This window comes from Micropterus salmoides, unplaced genomic scaffold (assembly GCF_014851395.1).
Source record: "Micropterus salmoides isolate LMB-PRFRI ecotype aquatic unplaced genomic scaffold, ASM1485139v1 Ms_hic_scaffold_3, whole genome shotgun sequence".
In the NCBI taxonomy this organism is placed as follows: Eukaryota; Metazoa; Chordata; class Actinopteri; order Centrarchiformes; family Centrarchidae; genus Micropterus; species Micropterus salmoides.
In genome coordinates, this window is record NW_024042261.1 from 2337736 (window position 1) to 2359637 (window position 21902).

Genomic DNA, 21902 nt, shown 5'->3' on the forward strand with positions numbered 1-21902 from the left:
CACTTTAATACAGAAATCCTGCAATAAACGTGGAAACACCGACGTTGTTTTTCTCCAGACATGTTCAGGCTCTGTTACTTCAACGTTCCCGGCTTGTTTTTAGGACCAATTGAATAAATAAACAGTATACTGTATAATGCTACATGATAAATGGCTTCAAATAGACCCAGTGATCAGTGACCGGCCCAAAAAATACTGATCAGAGCACCTCTAAATTTAGATTTATTGTTGTTTTACCAATACTCAGCTTCTCCACGTTTCAGTCGCTGTAACAAATGTGACTCACATAATATACAATAGGTTCTGCAACAAAATGGCAACAACACCACAGAGGAAGACCCATCCATTATTGTTAGTGTAGAGTTACCTACTGCGGTTTAACTGTTATAAAGTGTAGCAACAATCTCGGTTAGCTGTGTTCACATTGCTGAGCCATCCGTGAAACACAGATAGTAGAGTTAGTTACTGAAAAGCAGACAGGTGAGCTAATGATGAAGTATACAGTAAATGTACTGTTATCATGTAACGAGCATGGATTAGTTCAACCTGCAGCTGATAAAAATATTACTGTAACAGTGCAGTGGGAGTTTAGCTGAGTTTCCAGCATGTCTCCCTGTCTCTCTATAGCCGCTGTCAATCTGCCTTTTTCCGGGAGTACTGCGCCAATATGCCGGTGTCTCACTGCGCTGTATGCACGGTACAGAGCCGGTGATGATAATTAAGTATTAAAATTAACAAATGATAAAGTCATCAGATGACAACTGTTTATTTTATTGCCAGGAAACATGGGCAACAAATTCCACTTCCTCTGTCTTAGAGTCTTAAACCATAGGAGCCTTTGCCTGCTTACTGTAAACATCTTATAGCTTAACAAATATAGCTTTCCTGTGGAATAAACTACAAAAACAGAACAAAAATATAAATTTACTTCAACTATAAAAACAGTACTATAAAACAAAAAAGGATGTAGCCAAACTATTTAGGAGATAAAGGAGAACAGGCATCCTGAGTCCATGATAAACTCTGAAGTAGCTGCTTTTTGTTGTGGAAAGCTCAGGCAGGTTCTGTGGGGTTTAGGGGGGACAGAGAGGGGCAGAGAGAGGGGCGCAGAGAGGAGTAGAAAGAGGGGCAGAGAGAGGAGCAGCTGGGACTGTTACTGAAAGCAACACGGGTCCTCAGTTTTTGCCCACGGATTCGCCGTTTTAATGTGGACGGGAGGCGGAAACGTAGCAAAAGGTCTCCATTTTGGTGAGATGAGCACGACTGTGACAGTTTCACGTGATCGCTCCGGCTTGTTGCTCCGCTTGTCTGATTGCTGCTCAACTCTCATTGTAAATGATTAACTGGGGCATCAGTCGCTTCCTGTCTGAAAAGGACTTTGGTGCTAGCTAGCTTTGAAAACTGCTCAGACTGCGTAGTGAAACATTTTAGCTGCCTTTGAAAATTTGTCTGGCGAGTATTGCATCATCTGATCGGCCTGAGACCACTGATCAATCTAATTAAAGCCATTATCAGCTGAATACGGTCGGTGAGCGATCGATCGAAGCATCTAAATTGAACGAAGCAAGCAGCGGCAGGTCCGAGCTAATGTAGCGTTAGCTGGCTGCCCTAGGCTAGTAAACAAATTGCTCCACATTTGCTTTTTACTGTTACATCATTTCTTGCAGGCTAAGCCAACACTTGTTGTACACAGGATAGTAACATGGGTCGCGTTAGTTGGTGAAGTAATGTGAAAATCCATACAACTTTGCACCGGACAACGCAACTACTTGGCTTAACCGGTGAACTAATGTGACTCTCTTCTTGTTTCTCCAGCCTTTCCGATGTTCACTGTTTTCAACTGATATCATCTGAACCTGTTTGGTCTGATGGGCCAAGCACATAAAACTTTGTTTTTTTTATCCTTACGTGGAGTTTATGTTGGAGTCTGTGTTGTGCTGGGAGCCACTTGTTTTACGTCTTAGTGGTCTGCATTTTGTTCTCGGGAGCGCGCACAGGGCGACATCCCGACCTGGGGTCCTCACATAAGAAGCAGAATAGCCCATTGACAAAAAAGAAGAAAAAATTTGATTTATAAATAAGTGATTTAATTAAAAAACTACATTTAGCCACTTTAACCATCTGGTTTCTTAAACGTTCACTCAGGAGCAAAAATCAGCCTTTTAACTTTTTTTAAACTGATAATTATCGACAGATATGAAATGTTTTATCATGATAACATATTTGGCTATGTAGCCCAGCCCTACCAGGAACTGATGTGGATAACAACAACAGTACACACACACGTCAGCCTAATTAAAATGCCAGCACAGTCAGTCACAGCATGCAGGTGGAAGCAGAGTTCTGGAACAGCAGCTACAGTCCAGCATGTTTTCCAAATACAAGTGATCACATATAGAGGCTGAGCAGTGCCACTGGAACTAACTTTTTTATACTAATCTTTTAGAATCGTTGATTAGAAGCTGTTAAGGTGCCATACTGCATGCTACTTCAAATTACTGAATAATTTTCTAAAAAGGTATTTGAAGTACTACTAATTATACAGCATAGCCAACCATTGTGCAAATCATGTTGCTGCGTTGATGTAATATTTCAACCAGTCAGGGCAGTTACTGGTTTCCATTCATTTCTTTATGAAACTCTCCGAGCCGACTGTGAACTGTTCAGGACCGTCACTGTGAACAGCAGGTGATTTTTGTCAGTTATTGCTTAGTAATAGTTTTAGTGCAGAGCGCTTTAAAAAGTCTGCATTGCTTTATAAACATGCAACTTTAACAAAGATGAATGCAGAACGGATGTTTATGCTGATGGAGTAAACTATTTGACTTCCATGCCATGAAGAAATGAACAGAAACAAACTGCTGCCTGGAACAAAAGGGAAAATCTGAAGCTACACAGCATGCATCTGAAAAATCACATGGATACATGATGTGTAGTTGAAAGTTGTTACTTTTGTCTTTCCATTTACACATGAACATTCTTATCATGTTCCATCTGACAAATAATATGCCTCCTGCTTCACTTCTGACATCTTCCATTTTACCCACAATTTAAAAAGCATACGTCTGGTGAGATTTTCTATAGTCACAAATAACAGGTATTGTTGTCTGTGTGTGTATCTTAATCCTCTGTAGCATAGCGCTCCATTGTTTTCAAACTACTATAAAAGACAGTTAGTGAGCCTCACCTCTGAACTGGGTTCCTTCATCACCATGAACACCCACACTGTTGCTTATTCTGACTCAGTCCCACACACAGCGTCCTGCTGCCCCAGATCCTCACAGCAGCTAGTGTGCCACGGCAAAAATGAAACAAGGTCACAAGGGACCTATGGCCTTACACTGTACACACATAGAATCTTAAATCACAACACAGCCGGATCAGTTATGACTAAAAGGTTCCAGATACATAATCATTAGTTTCTGTGCAACAGCAATAATGCTCTTGTATAAGATATACCAAGAAATGTCCAGCACTAACTTAAAACCAGACACGGTGACCTTCAACTGCACTGACATGCATGCTCTGTAGGAGTGAGAGCTTCTCTGAGCACACTGCTCTTACTCACATCGCATACTTTTACTCTGGCTGTCTAGACTGTTTTGCCCAGACTTGGACTTGGACCTTACACCAGGACCTGAACTAGTTCTACTACTAGAAATACACCCAGGACTTTGCCTGGGGCACAGTTGTTCACAACACATCAGATGACTATTTTTTCAAAAAGAAAGACAGAAGCAACAGGCGCATGCTGACGTTTCGTGTAAACTATGCTCTCTATGTTTTTGGAAAATTTGTTATTTATTCAGATGAATAAATGCATGGATGACAGAGGGGGGTTCTATGAAGTCTGTAGCAGCACTGATGGATCCTACACACAGTTTATGCCACAATGACATAGACTGTTGGACTTTACATTTGTCTTTCAAAATAATTTCAATTCAGATAAATAATTTAGGCAATAAATAGTTCCCCAACACACAGGAGAAGTATAAAACCTATATAAAAATAGAAAAGGCATGATAGTTTAAATATACATCTCAACAATTGTCTTGTTTGCTAGTTCTATTTAAAAGAAACATAATTTCTATGCAACTAACATGTTTGTCTGTTGTAGTGACACTAATTTGCCAATACAGAAGACATTCTGTGAGAGACAAATTGGTGTAGCTGTATATATTGGCTAGTTGCTAGCTAGCAGGACAGCTGAGGGATGTTGAAGATTTTTTACAAAACACCTGGATTGAAGGTAGAAACTAACTTAAACTGTAAAATGTATGTATACAAAGCACTACTTCTGTATTAGACAGACTCTTGGATATGACAGTATTGCAAGCTACAGCTGACAGCAGGGCTTCACAGCCTTATCAGCCTGACCTTGGACCTGTCTCAGTGCAGACGCACAGGAGGAGCACCACCAAAACATCATGTGTTTCAGTCTTCTGGAAAAGTCTGTACTTACATCCAAATTCAACTGCATTTGAAATGTGAAAAATACAATAAATGCAGTCAGTACACAACTTGATAGAAGTATAATATTTAGTCATACAGAAATCCATTCCAGCCATTGTTTGTATACAACACAACCCATAAGCAAAAGTGTAGGCCCAAGGCCACTTGATAAGTGTAAGCCATGCAACAGCTGCTAATGTGTCATCTTCAAATTAACTCAGTTAACAGAGACAACCATACAAGCACAGCAGATCAGGAGGAAGGTCATGGAGGGGTGTTGGTTAAACCTGACTTCAGTGACTTTAGCTCAGAGTTGAAACACAAGAGAAACGGGAATAAGATGTCAACAGCTCCAACAGTCACTGATTTGGACTATGCCCACACACACACACACACACACACACACACACACACACACACACACACATTTAGACACATACAGATGGGTGACAATTGAAAGGAAAAGCCCACATGAAGTGTCTCAGTATAGGGTCAGGCCACCACGCTGTGGAACAAGCCTCACCAAATCGTTCAGTGAGCGCTGCTGCACCAAGCATCTGCATCTGATATGTTTCTCCACATGTTTATTCTGTTTTTTCCTTTCATTTGTCCCATACGTATGTCTAAATGCCAGGTGCATGTTTTGGTGGAGCTCCCTCTTCTAAACAATCTAAGCTTCTGTGCCTTAAAACTAATTTAGGTCTATATCACATACACTGTCTCCATTTCAAGAGATAATACACATACCCAACACATACATAAGGGAAAGCATTTTGGTTTGTGAAAATGTAAAAGAAAACCGAGCAATGATTTCTGTTCCTAAACGAATGTGGCTCTGTCTTTTTAAGCTGCTGCCTCCTTTCAGGAGCTTTGTCCTGGGTCTGGGTGGTTCAGGGGAGGTAGAACAGGAAGAACAAACAGATGGGTTTGGCACCTGACTGTCGATGTGTGCAACACATCCTAACAATCAGCTAGATTGTCAGCTAGACAATATGTGTATTATGTAACACAGCAAACTGATAACATTTCAACTTAAATGAAAATACATTTGTTTCTCTTATTTGTTAAAAGAAAAACAAACTGCATAAACCACAACATAACACAGGGAGAATCCAGCCTAGCCTGAAAACTCTTGCATGTAGCTTCATGTGTCTCTTAGCTGGGACTTGTTGTAATGACCCGGAGAGGCAGCGCAGCAGCCATTCCCTGTCATGCACAGACAGGTTTCGAGTAGACCAGTCTTAGTTGGTTATTCATACTTCACTTACCATAACACTACCCTGCCTAACTAGATCTGCATCGCCTCAGCATCTTCAGTAGGGCTTGCTGTCATTCTTTGAGCGCTTCAGCTGCACCTTCAGCCTCTTCATACCGATCTGGAAACCATTCATTGACTGGATGGCTGCCTGTGATGACACAGGGTTGTCATAGCTCACAAAGCCTGAAGGAGAAATACAAACACTCAGAATGGCAACAGCAGACTAACATGATAATAATCCCTTGTGGAATATGCAGTCTGGCAATAACAATAATTAGGCAAGGCAAGTTTATGTGTATAGCACATTTCAATAACAAGTTAATTCAAAGTGCTTTACATAAAACATAAAAGCAACTGGGAAAACCCAAAAACGTTTTAAAAGAGTTAAATAGAAAATAAAAACGGGCAGTTCTCTCACCTTAGCTTATTTTGCTCCTTTGATTGCCCAGCTCCCACTCTATCCTTTTAACACTAATACTTAGGGACTCTACCTTCCTTAGATACAGTCATCGCTGTAAATCCAGATTGTTGAAAGTTAACAGCGGAGAAAACAGGTACTCTAACCCTTGTAATTCTACTCAGTCCTGTTACCTGAGGATCAGCCGTGTGAGATGGTACAATCAAAAGAGTTTACTGCAAACAAAACCAATCCCCACGCTATGCCCAAGAGCTTACAACACCCAACCACCACTAACTCCAGTATTAAAGGAATGGTTCAAATTTCTTTCAAGTCTATCTTAAAATAATAGGAACCTACTTTTGCTTGCAGTACTCATTCCTCCTGTCCACACGGGCCCTAAAGAGATCCCTTCTTAACAATGTGACAGTGGACAAAGTCCACAGCCTATACAAAAATACATTCTGACAGGCTCCAGCAGTTTGAGTTCGTCAAATCAAGTAAAAGGTTTGATTACTGAAGGCACTAACAATGGCAATCATTTCTATCGTCCTCACTATTATAACTTCAATCGCAAAGGGCTAGATGAGAGCGACTCAGCTCTTTAATTCTGACTGGCCACATGGGTTCATCCTTCTTCCAGTCACACAGACACAGAGTAGCCACTGCAGGAGCAACAAAGCAGACAGGAGGCAGCTGGAGAAAAGAAAACTGCTGCGTGTGTGGTGATAGTGACGTGGTGAGCAGATGGGCAGGCTTGTGAAACTGTATTAAAAGTCTGTGACCATTCTAATTGTTTAAAAAGGATGTTTAAAAAAAGGATGTGTAAAAGAAGAGATACAGACTCTAAAGCTGTGTTTCTACCTAAAGTACCAAGAACTTTTAATCACAGGAACTACTTTTCAGGCATCATTATTTATGTGACACTGCAACAGCACAGTATCCATGGAGGAGATTTAAGTTGTGCTGTTGTTGATCGTGATTTATAGGTTTGTAAATGTGTTCATTGAGTCAACGTGTAAAAGAGACAAGCAGTAGTGGCAAAACATATTCAAAATGCCCAAAATGCTACATTAAAGCGAGTAGCCTCTACTCGAACAATCAGAAATGATGAGCCCTGTCCTAGTACTTTTAGAAAATACAACCCCCAAGCAACCCCCTCATAATAATTGTAACATGAACATTTGAAACTGGTACACCCAGAGTACAGGAATTCTCACCAACTCCTCACATTTACCTTCTGAATTAAAACTTTATACAAAAATGCAGACTTATTCTTCGACGTTCCTACTTTAAACTAAAACTAAATTTTTTTATAACATTTTCAAAGCATCTAAAGTTGGATGGTGTTTATTAAAGCAGTTTATTTCCATTGTAAGCATTAGTTCATCGTTACTGTGCATTTGATGCAAGGTTTTTAAGATTAGATCAAATCACAGAAGTGGCAGTGACGTCTATTCTCAGCACAGTAAAAACTTGCATTGTCTGAATGAACCTCCCACCTGTTTAGTCCTCTCCGTCCCTCTGTGTGTCATGTTAAACACCACACAGACAGGCAAAGCGCATTTCAAGGTAAGGAAATTACCAAACGTTCAGAGGGCTGCTTGTTTTTGCGCTGCCGTAAAAATAGGGAACCTTGCAAAGTTGCAGCAGAGTCACTTACAATCATTTCAAAGCAGCAGCACGTACAGACTGATCAAAAATGTATTAATCATAGGAAGTTTATATACAGTAGTTTGAGTGAACTCACCGAAACACTTGCTGAGGTTAGTCTGTTTGTCGATGAAGACTTTAGCAGAGATTACATTTCCAAAGGGCATGAACATTTGGAGCAGGTCCTGGTCTCCAAACTCCTGAGGCAGGTGGTAAATGAACAAGTTTGCACCTTCTGGGCCTGTAAATAAACGAGTCTGTTTTATCATCACTCACAAAGTAAGTGTTGTGTTGATTGCACTTTTTTGTTAACTCTTACTTCTTTCCCTAACTTTTTACCCCACTGATGCGCTTTTAGCTCTTACTAGTATCTGTTGTCACTTGTAGATCTGTTTTATTGATGCTTGTATATTGTTCCTCAAATGTACTGTAGGTCGCTTTGGATAAAAGTGTCTGCCAATGAGAAAATGTAAATGTAAAGATTAGTAGAGTAGTAAAGCGTTTCAGAGGAGAAGCATCTGTTCCTCAGCGGCCACATTTCTAATCTAGTTGTAGAGTTGTTTTACATTTTCTTGTATTACAAGCATAAATACATATAGCAGCTCATTCAGATGCAGAGGATTTGGCTTTACTTGTGTTGCTTATAATTCTCTAATCACTACTTTTAAATATCTACAGCCAGTCAGTCAGTATCACAGTACTGTTGCTGGTATTATCCTGTTTGTTGTTGTCTGACAGTGTCCTGATCACAACGTAATGATTTTATCGGCTGTTCAGCAGCTTGGTAAAAACTGCTGGTCAACATAGTATTCATGAGCTACTGTCAGATTTCATTTTTGTTGTTTCGTGTTATTTACTTTTACAAGTTCATTTCACAGTTCAGATTGTTTATGCATCTCCCTCCTCGTTCGTCAGTGATCACCATGTGTAATGTGTATGCACAGTCAGCCCATGCGATTGTCCAATTTTTTTGCACCACATGACCCCTGGAGCCCCAGGTACCAACTAAGACCTTCATTATGAAAAGGGTATCTGAGAAGAACAGTTAACATTAACACAGCTGTCTGTTATGGACATGTCATTGAGAAAGTGGTGTGGTCTTACCGGTGCTGCGGCTGTCACTGGCTAAGGCAGCAGATTTAAAACAAGAAAACATTCTTTAAGGTGAAGGTGACATCAACACACAGTACAAATATCTTTACCAACCTGCCCAGCACACCAACAATAAACCAAAAACACACAAAATACTGCGGAATACTGAGCAATTTCCAATCATTCAGGACAATTTGTTGTTCTTTTATCTGTAAAATCTATGGTAGCCTAATAAACAGGTCAGTTTTGTTGAAAATAGGGTGAATTACTATAAACTCCAACTGACATGTTAGCCTGCAGCTCTTGAAGTTTCTGTTTGCCTGAGTGTTTGGTCACTTTGAGTCTAAAACTGAACTGACAAAACAAATTCTGAAGCATGCTCATACAGTAGTTATTTAGCAAGTGCTCTCTTCACCTGTACTGTCTACCAAGCCCTCCTTTTTTTCTTCTCCCAGCCCACAGTACCCACCTTCCTTCTGGCTGCCTGCGGCTGACACGCTCTGCTGGGACAGCAGGCTCTGGTTGTACAGACTGGGGAGCGCAGCAGCAGCATACTGCTGGATGCCTGAGTAGGCCTGGCTCAGTGCCTCCATGGTGTTTCCTGAGCCATTAGAAAGGCTGCCATTCAGCGCTGCCATGCCTGCAGAGTTACAAGAAAACAAAAAAACGTAAGCTCTTATTACTCAATAAACATATATCAGTGTCACTGTTTTTTCAATTGCGTCTGCTCTGTAAATGTTTAAGACAGAGACATCAAGCGTACTGCCTCACAGTAATCTAATCAGTGGAGATTTTCAGTCAAGTATAGTTTAGGGTTAATACCTGCCAGGGAGCCCATGTTGAGGCCAGCTCCAGCACCAGCAGCCAGAGACTGCAGGGCCCCTAAAGAAGCCATGGGGTTCACTGATGAGTTGCTGCTGGAGTTGGGGGAGGAGCCTGCTCGGGGAATGTTTACTGTTAATGTATAATAAACACTACTGAAAAATATTACATCAAGCTGTGTTATCGTTATACAGTCTGAGCTCAGCAATGTCAACATTTTCACACCGTCATTTGACTCCACAAAAACTGCAGTTTATGATATAATGTGTCTCTGACAAGAAATAGCAAATAGGCAATCTGAGAAAAAAAGAAGAGATTTCATGTTAGATAAGCAAATGTTGTAGATTCCTGAAGGCTAATATAGTAAATAAAGCTTATTAATACAAAATATAGTTAATATATATGTATATACAGTTTAGCTGTACATACGTTTAACAGTGAGAGTACAATTTCTAAGGTTTATGTGGACTCATGGATGCCACCATACCACTAAGCCCTACTGCGAATACCTTGACTAGTACTGTTGTTGTAATTTTTTTTACCTGAGCTTGTTAGTGCGCTTAGTGGGCTACTAGATGTTGTCATGGCGCTGGAGCCTGTGGGCGTGGCCTGTGTGGCAGTTGCTGCTGCTGCTAAAGCAGCCAGGTTCTGCATGGCGTTAAGACCTGACAGATACACAAACAGTAAAGTTCAAGACTCCACCCATACCTTCTCCTGACAGCTAGTATATGTGTAGAAAAACAAGGGTGTGTTCTCCCCTGCAGTTTGCTGGCTATACAGGTGTGAGGCTGGACATTGAAAATTTCCTCAGCATCCAAGGGACAATTAAGCCATTTTGACATGAACCTTTTACAATCCCAGAGGCCATGACTTATTCAGCTAACAATACATATTACAAGGTAGATTTATTTGTCACAATACAACAGGTTGTAGAGTGAAATTGAGTTTCTAACTCCCTTCTACTACGTAGCAGACAATATACAGTACATGTAACATAACATACTGTACATTATTAATATATTCAAATCTTAATCTTCCATTACTGACTGATAATTCCTTGGTAATGTCTGTTAAAGCGTACATGTGTGTGTACCTGAAACAGGGTGCAGGTTGTTGAGTGCATTCCCCGTGGAGGCTGACTGCTGGAGCAACTGTAAGTAGAGCTAAAACCAGAAGGAGATATGGAAACAACAATGCTAAAGTGGAAGACACAGCAACACTTCAACTGGTGAAATTGCTTTGTCAATCATTTGGTTTTGCATTAACGCACACATAGGCCCTATAAACTCACTGCTAAGTACTGTGGCCCCAGGCTGTTGAGCCCAGTGAGATTTCCCCACATGGAAGCAGCACTAAGTTGCTGCATCTGCTGCTGTAGCTGTTGGGCAATGCGCTTCTGCTCCTTGTCCTTCTGAGTGTCTGCAAACTTCACCACGATGGGTGATGAACAGCCCTAAACACAGGCACAGGAAATCGTTTGTACTCCGGCAGCTTGACATACTGACTAAAATATATTAACTTGTAACTTAAGAGCAAGTCAAATAACTGTGATATTTTAAAATGCTCTGCTATTTCAACAGTGAAGACACACAGTGAACACACCCATTTTTAAGTCAAGGTCAAAAGTTTAAAACATTGCATGGTGTTTTTAGTGTAAAGTTGAAGTTCACCTCCATGGTCTGGGATTGGTGCATTGACTTGATGGCTGACTGGGCCATTTGTCTTGATGTGAATGTCACAAAGGCACAACCTGAAAGAGAGAAAAACAATGTATCATAATTCATACAGAGAATTATATTCTGTCAACATCTCAGTGGGGCATTAAAATGTGTTTTGGGTGATCAGACTGCAATAGGGTAGCAGTTGACCACATGAAAGTATAAGTGTAAATGCGTCCAAGATGCACCGAGGACAGATTGTAATCCAATTGGCCAAACCACCTCCAGACATGGTCAGGGACTCATTGTGATACACTGAACACAAGTATCAATGTTTCCTAGACACAAACTGTAATTGGGCGGGTCACCCAGCTAAATTAACAGCCACCCAGGTATATTTGGCGACCCATGTTAGCATTTTGCAGAGAAACACAGAAACATCTATTACGTTACAAGACTTGGACACGATGGACATTTTACAAGTACAGACCATCTAAAAGAAACAGTCAACACACCAGTGCAGATGTCATTCGTTAGCTACCACATTGGTTTTGTTTTCATAGGCTACATCGTAGGGCTAAATTAATAAATTAGTGCTTCAAAGATTCCACAAGCGTAACGACGGATCACAATGGGTTGTGTGTGACCCGACATCAAACTTGGAAGCTGTGAGTTTTGCCATGTTTTGTATTGTTTTACTGTTACTTTACTTTTACAGTTAGCTTACTTGGCATTAGCATATTGCGCAGATAATGTGGCTAGCAGGCTCGGCTGGATTGTTGGATTAATGTTGTGATACTGAGGGACAGTCGAGAGAAACTGTTAACGGCAAGCCTCATTTGAAGCTCACTAACTAACGAGAGTAGTGTGTCGGATGCCTGCAGCTGTTTTGCTTTCTGTGGAAATTTAGTTATAACTTGACTACAGCGCAGGTGTAAGTTGTTAAAGTTGAATGGAAGCCCATTTTGTGTGTGTATGTGTGTCATGCATACTGTGAGCCACATACAGTGTGTGTGCGTTGCTGCGGTATGTAAACTGACGTACAGCCCTACTACATACTTATGTTAATGTGATATTTAGGGCCCAAGCATGAACCGTGCGAGGTCCCCAGGTCAAAAAGAAGTGGGCTTAAAGGCATTGAAAATGTACTAGAAATTCACATAGTATGCTTATAGTACATTCATACTCCTAAAATGCTTACTAAAAGTATATTAAAGATATATTCTCCTGAGCTTTAACATACTTCTCAAAAGTATACTTTGAATAAATTGGTAATAAATATATACTTAAACTTTTAATAAAGACTCATACTTTCCAGAAGTATGATTTTTAAAACATATTTTTTTAACATTAAAATATAGTTTTCAAAAGCATATTATTTCTTTTTTTTTTTTTTATCAGGTAAATAGCTAGTTGAGATCAGAGTTCTCGTTCATAAGGGTAACCTGGCCTAGAAGGAAGAGGCACATGTTGTTAACTTAAACAAACAACAACTTATAGTAATAAGCATACTTTAAATCATAATGTAGTTATACTTGTTTCTGTTTGTAAACAACACATGTGTACACAGGAATGAAGTGTGCCTTCCCGCCCAGCCCACTAGCACAGTGCATTCAATTGGACCAATCAGAATTAAGGTTTTCAAATCGAAAGTCCTCTTCACAAAAGTTAACATGTTAACTGTCTGTGAGATGGAAGCTCTTTTTTGCCAGAAATCATTTTGTTTCTCAGGTTTCCTTTGTTTTACTTTACCGACTCGGACTTGGCGAAAGTGGACACCACAGACATAATAAGAAAAGAACACAGAAGAGAAGAATATCCGGTCAGCTCCCTGCAGAAGTTAAATGTGAAAAGAGCTAAAGAGGCGTGCCTGGCAAGTACAAGCAGGAGAGGACAGACGCAGAGACTGCCAGCAAAAGTAACGCAATTAACGTTACAGTAATGTACTGCTTTTTGCTGTAAGGCAGTTTTTAATGTTTCAAAAATTTCGGTAATGTAAAATCTGACCCTGTTGCTGGAATTTGATGCATGAGATTTTAACAAGGCAGGCCTGTGCATGTGTGTGTATGAGCCCTCAATTCTGCTTTTGTACTGTTAAAATGACCAGTGAGGTCTTTATCAGAGTAATAAATGCAACTAATATGTTGCTGTCTGTGTGCTAAAGAATAGGTTCACATTTTTATAGTCTACCTTAATACTCACATGTCCATGTTTACAGTAAGTTATTGCTCACTGTAATCATCACTCCTGCCCATGTAGTCTGTAACGACATCACCACAGTTGTCAAGTCACAGTTTTGTATAAATTAATTCTAAAGGTACACTGTTTTTTAGAGATTTCTCTTCACTGCAACCATGGAGTGGGTAACGTTAACCATTACAGTGACCAATAACTCAGTTATAACAGCAATGTTAAAGTGTACACGGGTATGTGAGAATTGTTTTATAATATAATTATAATGTTTTTGTGTCCTGCAATGGCTGACAACACAGTATAACAGCATGTGTTGTTATATAAATTAATGGTCAACTTTATGTACATTTGTATGGTCATATATCCTGTATTCAACTTTTAAAAGTTGAACCTTCCCTTTGCCAACTTTAACCAACTTAATGCTAAACCCAGAGTTGGAATTTCCTGCCTTAGCTCAAGAAAATTAAATGAAGAATAATAATAAAGATTTGCTATAAGAATAGAGTTACAGTGTTTATAATTATATGGAAATGAAGAACTAAACAAGGTGGAAGTACTGGCCTAACTGAATATTTAAACTCATTTGCAACTGCATTTCTTTTCTTTTAGAGCTTCCTGGGATCTCTTCCTCACTCAGATGGCTTAGAAAACCTCAAAGGACCAGCTGGACCCTCACAAGCTCAATGTGCTCATAGGTATGTCTGGCTCCTGCACACCATCACTGTTTTTGCTCTCACTACATATCAATGGGGTCAGACTAAATAAACAAATATTCTTGTGAAAAAATAATTATATTAAAATATTGTTATACATTAAGTAATTGGCTACTTTTGTACTTCACAAATTGACTGCTGTGTTAATGTGAAATGACATGTAGACAGCACAGTTGTTAAGCAAGTCTGAATGTTTGTGTTATTTGTTGTACCTACAATGGTAGTTAGTTAATTAGAGGTAATATTGCTTTGATATAGACAAAATACTTTTCAGTAATACTGGTCATATGTCATCATTTTACTGATTTTATTTGATTATTTATTTTGCTCAAGATGTGATACATGCTGCTGTACCTTTTAATGTACAGGAATTTATTTTTGTAATGTACACTAAATTAAAGTTTTTTAGTTGTCTGTATGTGTGTGTGTTGTAAAATAAATTTTTTTAACTGATTTTTATTAAAAAGGGCATTTTGCAAGGTATTTTTAATGCATTAATAATGCATTATTCTCATACTGGATGGTTTCATAAAGCAGCTTCCCAAGATATTAATAGTGGCTATATACTAGCAAAAAATTACTAATACACTGAAATGTTAATAAAAATGTTCAGGGAACACATTTAAAATATATTTAAACTGTTCTTCAAGTATAGCACAAAAGGGTATTTTAAGTTCAATTTAAAGAAGTATATTTAAATTACAGTAAAGGTACTTAAAGTAGGTCGATTTTAACACAACTAAGTATATTAAAATATATTGCAATTATCTTAAAGTTTTAAGTAAAATGACACTTAACATACTTTAAGTTGTTCCAAAATAACACATTTAATATACATTTAGCATAGTACAAAAAAAAATATGATAAGTGCATCCATAAAAAGTGCTACTTAAGTATATTTCTTTTTCACCTGGGTCCCTATTGAAACTGAAGGGATTATTTTTAGGGCCCGAGCACAAATTGTGCAAGGTCCCTATTGAAACTGAAGGGATTTTTTTTTTTCCTTTCTTTCTTTTTTCTGCAAAGCAACCGCAATTTTGGGGTCCTAAACATATTCGAAAACTCACCAAACTTCGCACAAAACTTGTACAAACGGTTATTACCAGTCGACCAGTTTGCCCATGGCATGCTGTCAAAAATCGATGATTCGCCATGAAACAGGAAGTTGTTATAACTTCACTCACATCTGCACCAAATTTTACATGTATAATAAGAGCCACGCCCTGAACACATCTATATACCAATATTCACTCAAAGTCATAGCACCACCTGCTGGCAACAGGAAGTGACACGTTTTACGCTGTAATGTATTACTCCGAGCAGGTTGGACATATCAACTTCAAAACTGTCCCAAAAAACCCTTAACGCATTGATGAAGCTATGTTGTAAAGTGTGTGAGTTTGCAGTTAACGGCGTAGCAGTGGTGTGGAAGCAAAATTAAAGTCTTTAGTCTTTAAAGTTAAAGAAGTTGTTTTAACTTGACTGTACATGCTCGCATCCATACCAGATTTTACACATTTGAAAAGAGCCCTGCCCTGAACACATGTACTAGACAAGATTCACCCATGGTCATAGTGCCACCTACTTGCAACAGGACGTGACCTTCAACAAAGCAGCCCCCGTGGCACCTTTTACCTACATGTACGAAATTTCTGTGGCACATGTATCATGTCCAGATGTTCAAAAAAGCGTTGACACAACAGGAAGTTGGCCATTTTGAATTTTATGGTTATTTTTGGATTTTTTACACACTCCATACTTTAACAAACTCCTCCTACAGAATTAGCCCAACCAACTTCAGATTTCCCCTGAGCCACTGATGATTAAAAGTTGCACAAACGGTAAGTTTTCGTGAAACAGCGTGCCCGTGGCGTTGCGTCCAAAATCGAGGATTCACCATGAAAGAGGAAGTTGTTTTAACTTCAGTGTACATGCTCACATCTGCACCAAACTTTACATGCTTGTAACAGTCCCGCCCCGAACACATCTACATGTTCAGTTATAGTTGTAGTAAGTGCTATGTAGTGCCACTTAGGGGACACAGGAAGTGATGATAAACACGTTTGTTCTGCCTCCGAAGTGCGTTGGAAATTCACAGCCACACTGGCAGAGCTCCAGAATCTGCAACGCGGCTGCCTTATACCTTGACGTGCTACACATGCAAGGGCACGCCCACCGCTGCTTGCAGCTTTAATTCAATTTCTTCTTTTTAATAAATTTGTGTAAAATTCTAAGATCCTGTATATGCTTTGTCATTATGGGTTATTGAGTATAGATTGATGAGAAAAGAATGAATTTAAAAGATTAAAACAGTTGAGTTGAAGGATAGACAACTAAAGATGAGCCATGACATTGTTTTTACATTCTCGCTTGATGTATTATTACAAATATATCCATTTTATCTGCTTTAAATAATGAACATTCATCTCAAATAATACAAAGACAATCAGAAAATAATTAAGCCACTAATTAAATAGATTCTGCCTTACCACGGCTGAGTCCATCAGGGCCCCGAAGTATCCGACACTCCTCTATCTGTCCATACGGAGAGAACATCAGTCGGATGTCGTTCTCGTTACACTTCTTGGAGATCATTCCAATAAACAGCTTCCTGTCCTCCACTGCTGTATTCAACACAACATTAAACACACCTGCACTGAGTCAAGATAAGTGGTGCACAACAACATTCAACACATGTGTTTAATTGGGACTCTTGTGCAACTTATACCCCTAAAGATCTAAAAACTGAGCTCTAGGACTTGAAAAATTGCGAACCTATACTACATCAAGGTACGGTTTGTTTTCTCAGCAGGATAAAAATGTTTCAAGTCATGTCCACTCTATTGGGAATACATTTGAAAAGGCTGGTCTTTCTTTGCAGAGTGAATGAGAAAAATGGAAATTTAAGAGGGTAAAAAAGAGGCAATGTAACTATTTCTTTGTTGTGTTGGTCTTTCAGTATGTAGACGGAACCCCGCTTAACAGATAAACTATGTTTTCTGATGTATCCACATTAGCGTGGACGCTCAGATCTACACTGACCAAAATTATAAATGCAACACGTTTGGTTTTGTCCCTATTCATCACAAGCTGAACTCAAAAGCCTCTTTTCCACTGCACGGTACCAGCTCGCCTCAACTCTACTCACCTTTTTTTGGTTTTCCATTGTGGAAAAGTTGTACCTGTAACTGCTAACAGGTACTTTTTTTCGTATCACCTCGTGTTGAGGTTCCAAGCGAGCTGAGGCGATATTAAATGTGATGTGAAAACATGGCAGACTACTGACTGGTCAGAGAGAATCGTCACTATTCACTGCATCATTATTGCGCACACCTGACAGAGGCCAGCAACAGAAGGTTTTCTATTTTACAATTTTCATATGTTATTTCACTTCTGAGAAGTTTTGAGGTGAGAAATCAACTGTGTAGATTTCGAATATTGACAGTTTTATGAAAAGTGATGGTGGAACAAAAATGTGCTTGAGAGTTTTCGGAGTTGAGGTACTCCACAAGTGGAGGCGGGTGAAGCCTGCACCAACCCACGGGAGGAGCTACGCGAGGCCAGCCAGCCACCCGCTCACAGAGCCCTCTGGTCCCACAGTCACAGAGACCGCTGCAGCAACAACGGCAGAGGAAAACACAGCTGGAAGGTTTTCATACCGCTTATCTGTCTTTACATTCTGAGGAATGTTGAAACTTTTTAACTTAAATCAAGAGACAGCTGTTTGTGGATCGCTGGTGTGTGTGTCGCATTGAACATTATGTCGCAGCAGTTGGCGTCGCTATGACGACAAGCTACATTGAGGGGTACTATTTCTGGATACTATCTGCAATGGAAAACAGAGCACGGCCAAACCAAGTCGAGTAGAGTCGAGCTAAGTCCAGTCGAGCTGACCTGTTACTGATAATGGGAAAAAGGGAAAAGATCTAAGACTTTCTGTGTATTAGTGTATTATTAGTAATTTTTTACTAGTATATAGCCACTATTAATATCTTGGGAAGCTGCTTTATGAAACCATTCAGTATGAGAATAATGCATTATTAATGCATTAAAAATACCTTGCAAAATGCCCTTTTTAATAAAAATCAGTTAAAAAAATTTATTTTACAACACACACATACAGACAACTAAAAATTTTTAATTTTGTGTACATTACAAAAATAAATTCCTGTACATTAAGAAAGTACACAAAAGGCCTATTTCTCTCACATATTGTTCACAAATCTGTGTTAGTGAGCACTTCTCCTTTGTGGAGACAATCCATCCACCTCACAGGTGTGGCATATCAAGATGCTGATCAGACAGCATGGGTGTTGCACATGGCTGGCCACAATAAAAGGCCACTTGAAAATGTGCAGTTCCATCACACAGCACAATACCACAGATGTCACAAGTTTTAAGTGGGTGTGCAATCGGCATGCTGACTGCAGTAATGTCCACCAGAGCTGTTGCCCGTGAAATGAGCTGTCTCCAAAGGCATTTCATAGAATTTGGCAGTACATCCAACCAGCCTCACAACCGCAGACCACGTGTAACCACACCAGCCCAGGACCTCCACTTCCAGCATCTTCATCTCTGGCTGCTGCAACAATTGGTTTGAATAACCAAAGGATTTCTACACAAACTGTCAGGAACCGTCTCAGGGAAGCTCATCTGCATGCTCGCCATCCTCATCGGGGTCTCGCCCTGACTTCAACATTGCACAGCCATTGAAGAGGAGTAGACCAACATTCCACAATCAACAATCTGATCAACTCTATGTGAAGGAGATGTGTTGCACTGTGTGAGGCAAATGGTGGTCACACCAGATACTGACTGGTTTCCAGACCCCCCCTAGACCCCCCAATACAGTGAAACTTCACATTTTCAAATGGCCTTTTATTGTGACCAGCCTAAGGCACACCTGTGCAATACCCATGCTGTCTGATCAGCATCTTATTATGCCACACCTGTGAGGTGAATGGATTATCTCGGCAAAGGAGAAGTGCTCACTAACACAGACTTTGACAGATTTGTGAACAATATCTGAGAGAAATAGGCCTTTTGTGTACAGAGTTGTCTTGTAGTATCAAAGGAAATCCTTACCATTGTTTTTCTCACTATCAGCTGGCTTCATCTGGATTGGATGGTGCATCTGAAGAAGGCAACAAAAACAGTCTAGTCATAACACTGGAATATGCACGTGTGTTCTGCAATGCATTTCAGTAATGTTGGCAGAGACATCATGTCCATGTTAGTCATTTCAGAAGTCAGGGTTTGGTTATCGTCATAGGATGAAGATGGCCAGTTTTGACACAGTTTAAAAAGATGGTGTTCATGCTGGTAGCATATTTATGTAAATGTAAATGTAAATGCTCCGTACTTGTATAGCGCCTTTCTAGTCTTTTCGACCACTCAAAGCGCTTTTACACTACATCTGCATTCACCAGTCACACACATTCATACACTGAGCCTAAGTGCTCAAACGGAAACTAACATTCACACTCACTCATACACTGGCGGAATAGCCGACTTGCGGGGGAGCCAGGATTGAACCGCCGATCTTCCGATTAACGGCTAACCCGCTCTACCTCCTGAGCCACAGCCGCCCCCTGATTTATTTGGTTATCTAATCATTACTACCTTAAGAATTTCATTTATTAATTTTTTTTAAATTTATTAGTGTTTCCAATACGTAATAGCTATTTTGGTTTAAAAAAAAAAGAAAGAAAAAAAGAAAGAAAAAAAGATGCAACGTCAATAATTAACTATAAAAGCTACTGTTTTATAATGCAGTGTTTCCCTGTACCCTTGTTACCCCCCCCCCACCTTGCCTCAAAAGCTCAATTATTTGAACTTTAATCACGCAACATTGTTGTGGTGTTCAACGTTACTGAGACTGCTCTCTGTCTCGGTTGGTGTTTCAGCGAGAGTGGAGCTTCGTGGTAACTCCACACACAAAGAAGAAACGCACAGACACACCGTCATTTCGAGGAGCTGGCTCACTAGCAAGACACCAGCGCATATAACAATTATTATTAGTCAACTGTTTTTAAAAGACAGCTCCAAGGTTCCTATTGAGATTGACATAATAGAAGTCTTCAGTAAAGCCTCTGGTCTTAAATCTTAAAAAATGTGAATTCCTAGCACTTGTGGTGTTGATTTAATTGCTAATATTCCTGTGAAAAACTGTATTAATTATTTAGGTATTGTTATTGATAAAAATGAAACCCAAAGATGCAGGAATAGTCTCATTCCCTTTGTTGAAAAAATGAAGAAAAAGAAATTTAATCCATGGCTATTACGCCATTTATTATTGAAAGGCAGGATTTTACTCAAAGGCCGATGGAATATCAAGAGTAACACACGCTGCACTATCTTTATATATAGATCAACAAATGTGTAAAACCATAGATAAAGTCCGTTATGATTTTGTGTGTACCCCAGTATGTCTTCTCTTCAGTTGGTGGTCTCCAGTTTTTGTTGGTATGCACTTATAATATCGAATAAATTCCTCTTAAACTTTCTTCATTTCATAAACAAATGCTACTGGCTTGGTCAAGCATTTCTGCACTCCTCATAGGTTTTATATTTGGAACAACATATTTTGTATAAAAATAAATAAATTTTCTTTCAACAGTGGTATGACAATAACATTTTCCTTGTAAATCAATTATTAAACCAACATGGTCAACTTTATAACTACATTGAATTTATTCATCACTATAGTATCCATATTTCACCACTTCTCTATCGTCTTCGATGCGATTCCTTCAGCTGTCATGTCACTTTTTAAAGGTTTTAATGGATTTGATGATCCCCTACACTGGTGGATGTGAAGGAAACAACTGTTGGGAACATTTGTTTTTCGCTGCAACCTAAAAGTCAGAATAAGGGAATTTGTCAACTTTTCCTACAGGACATTAGGAGTATACCCGCTGCTTTATCATACTGGTTCTCATTTGTTGGAGAGATTTATTGAGAAAAAGTTTGGCTTTTGCCACATAAGTTTAACCAACAAAGTTAAAGAGATCTCTTTTAAAATGCTTCACAGGTTTTACCCCACTAACTATTACTTGCAAAAACTGAAAAAGGTCTTGCCCAAATACCAAGAAACTTTGGAGTAAAGTGTCACAATTTATTGTTGTCCATATTTACCCTCAATTTGCATTGCGGTGGGAAAATGTATTGTTTGGATCCACTACAAATGACAAAAATTTATTTTCAGAGCATAAATTTTATTATTATAATTATTTTAACCAAATTTTATTTACACAAGTCAAAATTCTTAAAAAAGAAGCCAAGCTTTCTGAAGCAACATTACAGCAATATGTTATTTCAATACCTGAGTGTACAAACAAAAAAACTGTTAAATCATATGACCTCTGTAAGCTTTACAAGATATTTACTTAATTTTTTCTTTTGTCTTTGTTTAGATTATATTTTCTTTTTGATAACTCCTAGACCTTGCTGGCTTATTTGTGATTTGTCTGTAGACTCAATTGATGAGCAAATAAATAGTGTGGTAAAATCCACAATTAGCAAAAATTAAACATGTTTTAACTTTTTATCTTCTTGAGAATGTGATTCATTTCTCTTAATTTCAACAAGATTGGACTATTGTAATGAACTTTATATAGGCGTGAACCAAACTTCTCTTTCACGCCTACAGCTAGTCCAAGATG

At 39.1% G+C, this 21902-nt stretch overlaps 1 protein-coding gene across 14 annotated transcripts in view; it reads right to left on the reverse strand.

Moving 5' to 3' along the window:
• celf1 (cugbp, Elav-like family member 1) overlaps positions 1 to 21902 on the reverse strand; it is a 50377-nt gene that overhangs the window by 11591 nt on the left and 16884 nt on the right. For 2 of the 14 annotated variants that reach the window (XM_038694329.1, XM_038694326.1), the window contains exons 4-14: positions 19324 to 19372; positions 16728 to 16889; positions 11345 to 11424; positions 10966 to 11127; positions 10768 to 10837; positions 10217 to 10339; positions 9675 to 9788; positions 9322 to 9492; positions 8865 to 8885; positions 7858 to 8001; positions 5721 to 5893 (exon numbers count right to left, since the gene is read on the reverse strand). In XM_038694329.1, coding sequence (XP_038550257.1) covers positions 5766 to 5893; positions 7858 to 8001; positions 8865 to 8885; positions 9322 to 9492; positions 9675 to 9788; positions 10217 to 10339; positions 10768 to 10837; positions 10966 to 11127; positions 11345 to 11424; positions 16728 to 16889; positions 19324 to 19372 — 1224 coding nt within the window. In that variant the 3' untranslated portion in view covers positions 5721 to 5765. Of the gene's footprint in view, positions 1 to 970; positions 5894 to 7857; positions 8002 to 8864; positions 8886 to 9321; positions 9493 to 9674; positions 9789 to 10216; positions 10340 to 10767; positions 10838 to 10965; positions 11128 to 11344; positions 11425 to 16727; positions 16890 to 19323; positions 19373 to 21902 lie in introns of those variants that run through there. The other 12 variants (XM_038694332.1, XM_038694338.1, XM_038694325.1 and 9 more) reach the window with 9 other exon arrangements.